The 12,990-nt window shown below is 37.4% G+C and overlaps 1 protein-coding gene across 25 annotated transcripts in view; it reads right to left on the reverse strand.

Annotated features, from left to right (window-relative positions):
• NAV3 (neuron navigator 3) overlaps positions 1-12,990 on the reverse strand; it is an 873,011-nt gene that overhangs the window by 23,569 nt on the left and 836,452 nt on the right. For all 25 annotated transcript variants that reach the window (XM_077474065.1, XM_077474059.1, XM_077474072.1 and 22 more), the window contains 3 exons: positions 12,185-12,336; positions 7,941-8,012; positions 6,316-6,512 (listed from right to left, as the gene is read on the reverse strand). In XM_077474065.1, the coding sequence (XP_077330191.1) occupies positions 6,316-6,512; positions 7,941-8,012; positions 12,185-12,336 (421 nt within the window). The remainder of the gene's footprint in view (positions 1-6,315; positions 6,513-7,940; positions 8,013-12,184; positions 12,337-12,990) is intronic.

Genomic DNA, 12,990 nt, shown 5'->3' on the forward strand with positions numbered 1-12,990 from the left:
AGTTAATAAATAGCTATTAACATAACTATAGTGCTATTTTATCTTCAGCTGTATTGTTTTAAGTGCAGGTTTGATTTGGAACATAGATCAGTTCTGCCTTATAAGGCCCAATTCACACCTATGCATTTTTAGTGCTTTTTGCAGATTTGCACTACAGTCCATTTAACATGGTTTTACTATGGAACACGTTCTGTAGTTCAAATCAGCACTGACCAGAAACTGACTGCATGGTGTGAACTAGAGCCATTGGAATACATGGAAAACACTGTGCATGCATTTTTAGTGCAGAAAAAAAGTGCACGGAACTGCGTCTGGTGTGAACTAGCCCTAAGGCTGGATTCACACCTATGCATTTTTAGTGCTTTTTGCATTTTGCAGATTTGCACTACAGAACGTGTTCCATAGGAAACCATGTTAAATGGTCTGTAGTAATAAATATCCCCAAAAATGTTTAGGCCAATATATATTCTTCTACATATTTTTGGTAAAAAAAATTCGTAATAAGCGTATATTGAATTGTTTGTGCAAAAGTTATATTGTCTGCAAACTATGGGAAAGATTTATGGCATTTTTATGACATTTGTATTATTATTTTTTATTATTTTTTTACTAGTAATGAAGGTGATAGTAAATTTTTTGCGTTATTGCGGCATTGCAATTGACAGAATGGACAGATTTGACACATTTTTTGGACATATATTGATATTTATACAGAGATCAGTGCTAATGTCACTGGTAGGAAAGGGGTTAACATGGGGCGATCAAGGGGTTAAATGTGTGTTCCCTCAGCATGTTCTAACTGTGGGGGGATTGTACTGACTGGGGGAGTAGACATATCATTGTTCCTACTTAGTAGGAACAAACAATATGTCTCCTCTCCCCTGACAGAATAGGGATTTGTGTGTTTACACTTACCCATACGTAGTTTTGCACTACGGTTCCATTGTGCCACATTAAATATGGGTGAGTCAGGCAGAAACTGGTTAAAGTGTTACTAAACCCACAACAGTAAAACCAGTCTGTATATGCAGCAAAGCATGCTTGTTATACTCACTGTGGAACCTAAGGGGTTAATCGTGTGCATTGTCTAAAAAGGCTGTTTGATCCTGTCTTCTCTGATCCTACCCTTTTTCCACGATCTCCAATCCATCTCCTGATAGTACAGAGCCTTGGGGTCACTCTACGCATGCTCAGTTTGGTGTGTACTGCTAGGGAGTTTTTTTTTTAAGGCTGCAAGTGATCGGCACAGGGCCAATCAGCACCGTCTAGACAAAGGGTCAGGGATCATGCAGCCTCATAGCACAGTCAGAAGAGATTGCAAATTCCTCCTACAAGCTTTAATCGGTGCTCGGCCGGACACTGCCAGAAGTCAAAAGACTGCTATATACTTCTGATGAGAAAAGGTATTTAGCAGTTTATATTTACTAAAATAATTGCATTTCCATGTTTTGTGTACTCTGGGAGACCAGATATAATGAATGCAGGGTCTTGGGTTTAGTAACAATTTGAACCAACTCTGTCTCCATTTTATAAGCTTAAAAGATCTCAAGCAGCAGGGCATGTGACACTCCCAAAGTGTGAAAGGAAGATCATTCAGCAAGTTTCAGTCTTTACTGCAGTGGAGTTCTCGCACTTTAACCACTTGCCGCCCGCCCTATTACAAATTGACGGCGGCAAAGTGGTTTCATAATCCTGACCGGACGTCATATGACGTCCTCAGGATTATGAGCCGCTGCGCGCCCCCGGGGGCGCGCATCGCGGCGATCGTTGTTGCGGGGTGTCAGTCTGACACCCGGCAACTATGATCTCGGTAAAGAGTCTCCAACGGAGACTCTTTACCACGTGATCAGCCGTGTCCAATCACGGCTGATCACAGTGTAAATGGGAAGAGCCGGTGATCGGCTTTTCCTCACTCGCGTCTGTCAGACGCGAGTAGAGGAGAGCCGATCGGCTGCTCCTCTGACAGGGGGGGTCTGTGCTGATCGATTATCAGCACAGCCCCCCCGAGGATGCCCACACTGGACCACTAGGGACGCCACCAGACCACCAGAGAAAAGGTAATCCTCCCTAGACCACCAGGGATGCCAGTCAGCAAAATGGATGCCAATCAGTGCCCATTATGGATGCCAATCAGTGCCTACAATGGGCATCACTGATTGGCATGCATTATTGTTTGGCACTGATTGGCATCCATTAGTACAGTATAACGCCAATGCCGCCTATGAGTGCCCACCTGTGCCGCCTATGAGTGCCCACCTGTGCCACCTATGAGTGCCTACCTGTGCCGCCTATCCATGCCCATCTGTGCCGCCTATCCATGCCCATATCTGCCGCCCATCCATGCCAATCCGTGCCAGCTATCAGTGCCAATTTGTGCCACCTATCAGTGTCCATCCATGTTGCCCATCCGTGTCGCCTATCAGTGCCGCCTATCAGTGCCGCCTATCAGTGTCCATCAATGCCACCTCATCAGTGCCACTTCATTGGTGCCCATCAGTGCCACCTTATCAGTGCCCATCAGTGAAGGAGAAAACGTACTTATTTGCAAAGTTTTGAAACTGAAACAAAAAAAAAACATTTTTTTTTCAAACTTTTCGGTATTTTTTTATTTGTAGCGCAAAAAATAAAAACCGTAGAGGTGATCAAATACCACCAAAAGAAAGCTCTATTTGTGGGAAAAAATGATAAAAATTTAATTTGGGTACAGTGTAGCATGACCGCGCAATTGTCATTCAAAGTGCGACAGCGCTGAAAGCTCAAAATTGGTCTGGGCAGGAAGGTGTTTAAGTGCCCTGTATTGAAGTGGTTAATGAGTGATTAGCACTGCAGGGCTGTGTCATACGTAGTACTGGCATTGACATCACCAATCATCCATTCATAAAATATACAGATCTCTCAGCATTAAAGTGTGAGTCTTTCACAATTATGAATGTTCAGGCAGCGATGTTTGTTAATTCACAATAGTAAAAGATCATTCAAGGCTTTATACCTGTGTTATCTATCTGTGCCCGCTTGTAAACATCCAGGGTGCCAGCACATAGATCACACGTACCCATAGCACGAAGTGATCTTTTACTAATATGAATTAACAATCAGAGCTGGGCAAATACATAATTATTATAAATAATAGTAAATGTTTAGTTATTTTAGGAAGGAGGTGGGGGCTCATTGGTGGCTGTACCATCCCTCACAGGAACACCCATAAATTGGACTTGGGTGGGGTGAGGCTGCAGCCAGCATTAAAATAAATAAGGAGGAGCCTTTTACTCTGCAACAGGGTTGTCAATCAAAACAGAACCAAGTGTTAAATGAATTTGGACCCCTGGGGATTAAATTAAAAAAGTGCAAGTTCATGCATAAGTGTTTGAAATAGACTTTGTATTGGCCTCTTGTACTTTTGTAGTCTCTATACAGCAGTACCTAGACTGGGAGCCAATCAGATGTGCCGCACGCAAATATGTACACAAGGAGCATGGTGATAGGAAGAGAGAACAGCTGAGCAGAGGGATGGCTTTTATCAGTCTGCTGCTGATTTTTCACTTTCCATTTAGAAGGCCGGAGTTAGGGAGAGGACACCACTGTAAATTTTAAAGTGATTGTTAAGCCACTATATTATATTTATCCAATCTGATAAATAACAATATGTGTCCCAGTGTCTGAGCAATATAAAATAGATGTTGATTTCTACCTTATATCAGAACGTCTCCTGGCACTCGTGTGACTCCCCAACACTCTCCTCTCCCAGGCTGGCAGCTACAGTGGGAGGGGCAGCTGACGTCAGCCGGGAAGGAGAGAGCTGAGGAGTCACGTGAGCACTGGGAGGCACTCTGATATAAGGTAGAAATTGGCATAGTTTTTATATAGCTCAGACACTGGGGAACATATTGTTATTTACCAGAAGTTATGGGATGAATATAATTCAGGCAGGAATTGAAGATGGGAGAGGAGGACAGAGAAGGACAGAGCAGGGCTGCAGATGAGGGAGGCACATAAGCTGACCACGGTGTCAGAGCTCAGCAGCCATGTTAGACTGTGGTCAGTTTACAGGGGGAGGGCAGAACCATGCAGGATCAGCCATGTATTTTAGGTTATACATGGGGCCTAATGACACAGCACAAGCACTGTGCTGTTATGCATGCTTTAAGGAAGCAATCTGTTTTTTTTTTTTTTTTTTTTTTTTTAGGGTAACAAACACTTTAATTGTAGATGGTGTCATTCACTTATGTATCTGAATAACCGACGCACAGAAGAAAATCCCAATGAAAGTAATAAATAAAGAACTACCCCCAGCAACTGGAGAACTCCTAACCCCACAAAGGTGTGTATATCCTTGTGACAGAGTCCATGAGATGAAACAGGCTGAGGAAGTGAACACAAGATTGAGAAACCAGAAGTTCGATATCCTCCATATTTGTATGTACTGATTGTTCTTGATGATACAGTGATCTGCTTTTTGCGCAACTTATAATAGACTGAAGAGGTCTTTTTTTTATAATATACTACACTATGGAGTAGGCCTTTTGCTTTTTTTTAGATATGAAGGAGTTAATTAGAAACCTGGTGGAAGCCTAGAGCTGATAACTGGTAATCACAGAAATTCCATGTTGCTTCTCAGCATAGCACATCCTGCTTTACCTGACCCATTAACATTGGTGAGAGTCCATTTGAAATGCCGTTCTCTGAATGGTAGAAAAGTAGGGGTGGGAAGATTTCACATTACTTTGCTGTGGACACTGTTTATTGCATTTAATTGCACAAGAGTGTATACACAAGGACCACTTCTAGATTAATTTAGGTGTTTGTACAATATAATTATTCACAAGTTTATTAACCTCTGGCTCTCCAGAAGATTTAGCCCCCTTCATGACCAGGCCATTTTTTGCTATATGGCACTGCGTTACTGTGACTGACAATTGCATGGTCATGCAATGATGTACATAAATAAAATTAGTTTTTTTTATTCCCACGAATAGAGCTTTCTTTTGGTGGTATTTGATCACCAGTGGGTTTTTTTTTTTTTTTGTTGTGCTATAAACAAAAAAAAGATTAACTATTAAAAAAAAAAAAACATTTTTTTTGGCTTTCTGCTCTAAAACATATCCAATAAAAAAATTTTAAAAATTGAATTTCTTTGTAAATTTATACCAATATGTATTCTGCTACATATTTTTGGTAAAAAAAAAAAAAAAAAAAACAATAAGCGTATATTGATTGGTTTGCACAAAAGGTATGGCATCTACAAACTATGGTTTATATACTGGAATTATTATTATTAGACTAATAATGGCGGCAACCAGTGACTTCTAGCAGGAGTGCGATATTGCAGCAGACAAACTGACACTAACTGAAACTTTTGACACTTTGTGGGAACCAGTGACACTAATATAGTAATCCGTGCTAAAATATATATATATACACCTGTCCCTGTACTAATGACTCTGGCAGGGAAGGGGTTAAACATCTAGGGCAATCATAGGGTTAAATGTGTGCCTAACCAGTGTTTTTGTGTTTACTATGTAGCACTTTTACTAAGGAATGTGCTGGATTTTATTCCCTGCTTAGCAGGGAAACAAAAAACAGCACATCCCCACCACTGACAGGACAGAGTTCTGCCTTGTTTACATAGGCAGAGCTCTGTTCTGTCATTCTCCTCACCGATCAGCGGGCGCTGGTGGACATCTACTGGCCAGCACCCACTGATCAGCATCTGCCATGACTAATCACAGCAGAAGCGGCACGCCCCAACCTAGAAGTGCCGGATCACCTACTAGGTATGTGATCCGACACAGGAGAGCCACCTTGCCGCTGTATAACGGCGCTAAGCAGTTGGCAAGTGGTTAATTATATAGAATAGTTAATTTCATTTCATTGACTTTTTAGAGCTGGTATTGTGTATTAGTGTCAGTCACCTAGCTGTGCTGTGTGAGGGGCTGTGTAAAATACAGGACTTGATGGACAAAAATACAAATCATTTAACAGGTAAAACTGTTTGCTCTTTCCATAACAACTGAAAAATTAAATCCATCTGTGAGCTAAAACTGAGGAAAAATTATCAGTGAGCACATGGAACATGGAAGCCATTTTGTGTTAGTCGTTGCAGCATGCTCCATATAATTACATGTAGTTAGCCCCATATAACAAAATAAGACTTGTTTTGAAATAACAGTGCATAGTAACATGAATTTTATTCCACAATAAGAAACAACGATACTAATGTTAACCCCATGACATTTAGCCATGATATCTCTATGTACTATACAAAATCAAAGTAAATACAAAAAAGTAGTGGTGAATATCAAAATCATAGTTTCATACCAATAGTGACATCTGAAGAACTATGTGTCTCCAGAAACACATTGACATGGTGCCATCCTTTAGGAATCCATTCAATTATCTTTATGAGATCATTGTTCCTCATATTTTTCTCTATTTCCATTTCAATTAATTTTCTTCTTAAGTATCTTCCAAGAAATCCCTTCACTGGATCTGTATGGTTCGCACATAGCACCCATCTGAGAGGAACAATATTACATACAATTAGAAAATAATAATAAAACAGATACGTTTGTAGTACTATCATACCCAGCAATGAACAGATAATAATACAAGCAATCAGGGGCCTTGATATTTTACATTTTAAAATTGTAAATACCAAAAAAAAAAATCACAATTATACCGTAATGGTCATAATTATTATATAGTATGCTACATGACTCCCTGTTTTCTGGGGACAGGGTTAAATTTATGTGTATGATAATTGTTATATTAACATTGACTTTACTTTTACTATCTGGAATCTTTCTCTCTTCATGTTATCTAACGGAGTGATCTTCCTTTATATATCAATGTGGTACAGAAACACTCCAAGAAGAATGTTACCAGGGTTTGATTTTGCATTAAGTCCCCTTTGCTTTATGAGGTCTCACAATCTGGTGAGTTATTCAATTCACTTTATGGTGGAAGTCACACTGCATTTTTCCAGCTACGGAATTTTATATACACTATATTACCAAAAGTATTGGGATGCCTGCCTTTACACGCACGTGAACTTTAATGGCATCCCAGTCTTAGTCCGTAGGATTCATTATTGAGTTGGCCCACCCTTTGCAGCTACAACAGTTTCAACTCGTCTGGGAAGGTTGTTCACAAGGTTAAGGAATGTTTGATGTTCCACATCAGTGTCTGACCTCACAAATGCGCTTCTGGAAGAATGGTGAAACATTTCCATAGACACACTCCTAAACTTTGTGGACAGACTTCCCAGAAGAGTTAAATGGACTAAGGCATGTGCGTGTAAAGGCAGGTGTCTCAATACCTTTGGTAATATAGTGTGCATTAATAAAGATATAAGCATTGCATACACCTGAATTTCTTAAATATCTTAGATTGAGGAACCTTTTGTTGAAGTAACTGTTCAACAAAGCTCTAGTGGAGGAAATTTGATCAATTTGTCACTTGAGTAGCCATTGCAAATATACTGGGGGTTGATATGTCCTCAAGTGTTCTCTCAGTTAGGAATGATTCATCTTATGTTGTATATATTATAAATGATAAAGCTATACCCTAGTTAGCATGCTTGGATGGTTCTATCTTCATAGATGTTTATCAAAGTTATTGGCACAAACAAGACCTTGTTGTCAAAAATTGTTAGGTAAAGGGATTTCACATATATTCCAATATATTTTATTCAATGCACCTGGGTATAGTACATGTATACTAAATCTATAAATGTTTGGTTTAGCAAGTGGTTCTTTTATTTTAATTTTTTATAGTGTTTCCCAAATATTTTGTTAAGTGCTAAACAGATAATTGGATATTTTACTAGCTCTGTTCCACAGACAGAATAAGTTAGATCACCATGAGAAACTTTAGGATAAAATATTTGTCCCACAATCTATAAATTTTGAACTCAGCACTTAGAATTTAGAACAAAAAATTACCTGAAATTATGATGCAGTTCTAAATTTGGTGAGGAGGAAATACTCTGATTCATTGTTCCAACTATGTAGGGGCTGCAAGAGAGAAAATTAAACAGATCATAATCAGATAAATGTTGTATCCACTTCAATGTATAGCTTACCATATAGTTCCTCTTTTCTGTGACCTCATATTACTGATAGCATCTATGTGAACAGATATATTTACAATATATATTGTCATAAAAGACTTCCATGTCTAAGCTCTCCCAAAAGTCAAGGGATGCCAAAGTGGAACTATACTACTAAGCATATTTCAAGTGTTAGCAGCATTTTACAAAAAATGCTGAACACGTATTACTAATTGTCTTATAGTTTTTATCAAGATGATGCCACGAGTCCATGGATCTGTTCTGCCATGACAAATAAAGATTGACCTAGAAACTGGCTTTGTTACAAATAAAATCTAGCTAAAAAAAGTTACTCATCACGAAAAGCCCCAACCTCTTTTTTTTTGTTTTTTAAGACAATACTATGGGCTTTACTTACTAAAGGCAAATAGACTGTTCCCGTAGCAAAGGAATTTTCACATAGCTTAGTGAAGGAGGTAAAGCTCTGCTGATTTCCATCATACAATCATACAATCATGTGCAAGCAAAAAAATACTGTTTTTTATATTTCTTGCACGTGAGTGGGTATTTGCACTGCATTTACTAAGTAAAGAGCAGATTTCAAAGGGCAAGCTGCAAAGGGAACAGCCTATTTATCATTAGTAAATCACCCCCTGTGAGTGCAAAGATCTGTCATGCCATGACATTAAAAGGAAAAAGGTAGAAATTGCCATTCCTGTTAATAAAAGGTAACAAAGCCAATTTATATATACTGTATATCCACCATTGTGATGCAGGGGAATATTTCTTTAAAAATGTACACAAAAATAAACAGTACAAACTTACACAATCAGTCTTACTGAGATTGTAACATTGAAAACATTTTTTACACCATCATGGAAGATACCCTCATAATAGTGCATGTGCATATTAAACCATTACCATGAAAAAAAAAAAACGGAATTAATAAAGTGTTCTGAATGAGACAAAGCTCTGTTCCAGGCACCTGACAAGGTTGCCAATTCTTCCTTTTAATTAATGACACATGTAGATTACACAGATTGTACGGCTAATGAAATGCAGGTACTGAACTGACTAAATCTAACCATCCATGAAACTGTATTGTTTAGGTATGTCAGTATTTAAAGCAATGAGTTGGCTTAGTCCGTAGGATTCATTATTCACTAACAAATCTACTCATTCCTAGAAGGATACGATATGATTCCCTGAGCTCATTTTAAAGGGAGAATGAATATATGCATGTATTCTAAACCTGAAGTCTGCAACCTTTTGGTTGGAACCACATTATGTATCAAAATTGTAACTCCGGGTGAACTGTATTTAAATTGAATTTAGCCATTCATTTTACAAAATCATAACTTTCTATTTACTGAACTGACTTGTGCTCCTGTTACCATGTTATTTCTCAACCTGATTTTTGATTGGGAGGGTCTCTGGTTTCATTATGATAAGCTGATTGGTATTGTTGTCACAATAAGTAAATGATAACCGTTTACCTGTCTTCATCCCTTTAGGTGTAGATTATTTAAAAAAAAACACTTTTAAAAGTCTGAAACTCCTATTGCAATGAATGCCTGTAATTTCCCTGGTATCTCAGTGCAAAGTTGTGGATAAAGCAGTGTGTCAATCACAAACAGGAAATTACATTTCTAGAGTGGGGGTGAGTGTCGGTACCATTCAATGAGTGCCATAATATAAAGGAACAACATTTTATTATTTTTAACACGTTTAAAAATTCCCACTAGCTGCAAACTGAGTATATTATAAATAGCATTTTTTTTGCAGAATCTTCCTTTATATATCTAAAGTGTATGTAAGCTCTAACAATAAAATTCTCTACTCTCTTTTGGTCTGTTAAATATACCATTACACATATTTTGTTATATCTGCTTAATAACTGAAAAAAAACACATGTTGATTCTGCCAGAAATCCAATGAGCTGCATCAAAGGACTCTAATGACTGGTGGTAAGGTAATGACTAAGGCATCTAAGGATCGGTAAGCTGATAAATATTACTTTTTTATTACACTTTAAACTGTGTATACTTTGTTTGATTTAATGATTATGGTACACCTATAATTCAACAGATATTTAGGTTTAGTAAGCACCAAGCACCTTTTGGTAAATTACTACAAGCAAAGCCATATTTAGCTATATATATTGTATAATATCCATTGAGAATATATATCAAACCTCATGCTACTGTGTATACAAATCTTATTAAGTACACACACACATATATATATATATATATATATATATATATATATATATATATATATATATATATATATATATATATATATATATATATATATATATATATATATATATATATATCTTTTTTTTTTTTTTTTTTATATGCAGATGCAATCAAACAACAATGCCATTATGGTTTTTCACAAGACATCAAACAGTACAATAAAATAGTAAACAGATCTATTCATCTCCTCTGTTGTTGGTGTCATTTGTTCCAACAAGAAAAGATTGCTATTGTATCCTGTAACCTGAACACAATAAAATAAACAATATATGCACTTCCAAGATAACAAATCCAAAATGTGACACTTTCTGATAACTGTGGTAATCAATGCTAACAACCTTCCCTAATGTTAATGAGAAATTACTTAAAAGTTAATTGCACAAGGATAGTATCATAGCAAAAATGTGTATTCTTTTATTTTTCTTCATGGGAAGTTATAATAATAAAAATAACATAAGAAGTCAGCAATAAGGTACTGTCTAACATTATCAATATTCTGAGTATCTGAAATAAATAAAGTGATCCTGTTTATAATTTACTTACATTTTATTAGATTTTTCTTTGTAATATCAATAACTGTGCTTTTCTGCACTGTAACACATGAAATTGGACAATCTAGACTTCTATCAGAGCACAGAGCGAGTTTCAGAAATTTGTCACACTTAAAAATACATAAATCATGTTAATATGTGGACATATTTGCATTGCCTTTGTATGTTCATGAAAGCTCCACTTTCCTACAGCAATCAGCTACCATCCTAATGAGCAAAAAGCTGATTATACATTTTAAAGTGGTTCTAACGCCTAAACATTTTTATCTTAATGCATTTCTGGCATTAAGGTTAAAAATGTTTAGGAAAATGTATTGCCCCCTCACCCCCCTTATGCTTTCCCAAGTCATCACTTGACCCAGAAGCTCTCTCTTTTTTTATCCTAGCTTCACAGGCTTTGCTGCCAGTCAAATCTTGTGACAAGGAAGCAGGGTTGAGCCGCGCTATATGTGTTTATGGACATAGGCAGCGCTACTCCGGATAGAGCCCACAGGTGTGCCATGATACTAAATGGCTTCCTATTGTGGCATACTGAGAAGAGGAGGAGCCAGGAGTGCTGGAAAGAGACCCAAGAAGCAATCTTGAGAAATAATTCCGATGTTTGTGTCATTTCGGCACAACTGCACAGGCAAAAAAAAATCAATGCTGCATTAACCTCCGTAGCGGTGATCCCGAGCCAGACTCGGGATGGCATCGCTGGATACAGGGAGGACACAGGGAGAGTTACTTACCTTGTCCCCTGGATCCAGTGATGTTCTCCACGCTGTGTGATCGAGCTGTCCTCCGCTCGATTCACACAGTGCCAGAATGCCGCCAAGCTCCGTTCCCTGCGACGTTACGGCGCACGGGAGCGGAGATCGGCGCCAAATTCTAAAAATTAAAAGTACGCAAAACACACACAGTACTGTAATCTTACAGATTACAGTACTGTATAAAAAAAATTACACACCCCCTTTGTCCCTAGTGGTCTGTGCAGTGCCCTGCATGCACTTTTATATTATAAATACAGTTTTTTCTGCCTGGAATTTGGAGATTGTCCATAGCAACCAGAAAGTGTCCCTTTTCAGTGTTTTAGGATTTGATTACATTATTGAATAATTTTTATTATTATTTATTATATTATAAACTTTATCATACCTGGGATGTCTGCTAGACTCTTGTTTGACAAGATTTAAGAGAGTTATTCCTAAGAATTACAGGACTACAATATAAAACGCCAAATTTCCATGCAAAATAATTGTACCGCTTTCAGCACCTAAAAGCAGAACTAATCATACCGCCAGGGAGGTTAAAGCAAAAGACACATAAAAGGAAAGTCGTACCATTTACTGTATTTACAGTTTAGAAATCCATTAAAGATGTCACTCAGGGATCCTATATGATGAAGATTATCTAGAATTACTACCAGTGGAAGGTCAGTATCATTATCACCAGTGCATTGGTCTGCAAGATTAGCAAGATACTGTCGCAGTTCCTAAAAATAAAAGAAGAATGTTAAAGAAAATAACATTGTTATTATTTGCAGCATGTAAATGGAAAGAAGTCCAGATCATTCCAAATAACATTATAGTTGTAATATGACTGTGTTCATATATAATACATTTAGGGTAGAAATATAATTGGTACCATACATAATTATGCGATCAATGAAATTATTGAGAATTTAGAAGAGACAAAAGCAATGGTGTGTCATGTACTGTATTAACCAATAAAACCGATTTTAGTTAATTTAGCATAGCTGTCAAAACAGTTACTTTTTTTTTGCTTGGTTGCTGTAGATTACCACAATTTGCTAATTGCTCATTGACTTATCAATATATGGTGCATACATGCTTTAAATTCTCAGTAGAATAAATATGGATTAATCCAAATTTACTGTTTTGGGCAGCTGATTTTTAAGCAGTTTGAAGCAGTTGTTGGCCTTATAGTCGTTAATATGACAGGAAATGCCGGGTTAAAAAAACCTTTGTAAAGCAAATATCAGTCTGGCCTTTCAATAAATATAAGATCCAAGCGGTATCTTATTGAAAACCAATATCCAAAACAGCCTAACCTAGCATTTGAACATCATTATATTTTAAGAGTCTAGGGCACCTGGGTCACTGGTTACCTGATAACTGAGATTCAC

Source organism: Lithobates pipiens, unplaced genomic scaffold, assembly GCF_037356315.1.
Source record: "Lithobates pipiens isolate NorthernLeopardFrog02 unplaced genomic scaffold, aLitPip1_a1.2 Scaffold_8, whole genome shotgun sequence".
NCBI lineage: Eukaryota > Metazoa > Chordata > Amphibia > Anura > Ranidae > Lithobates > Lithobates pipiens.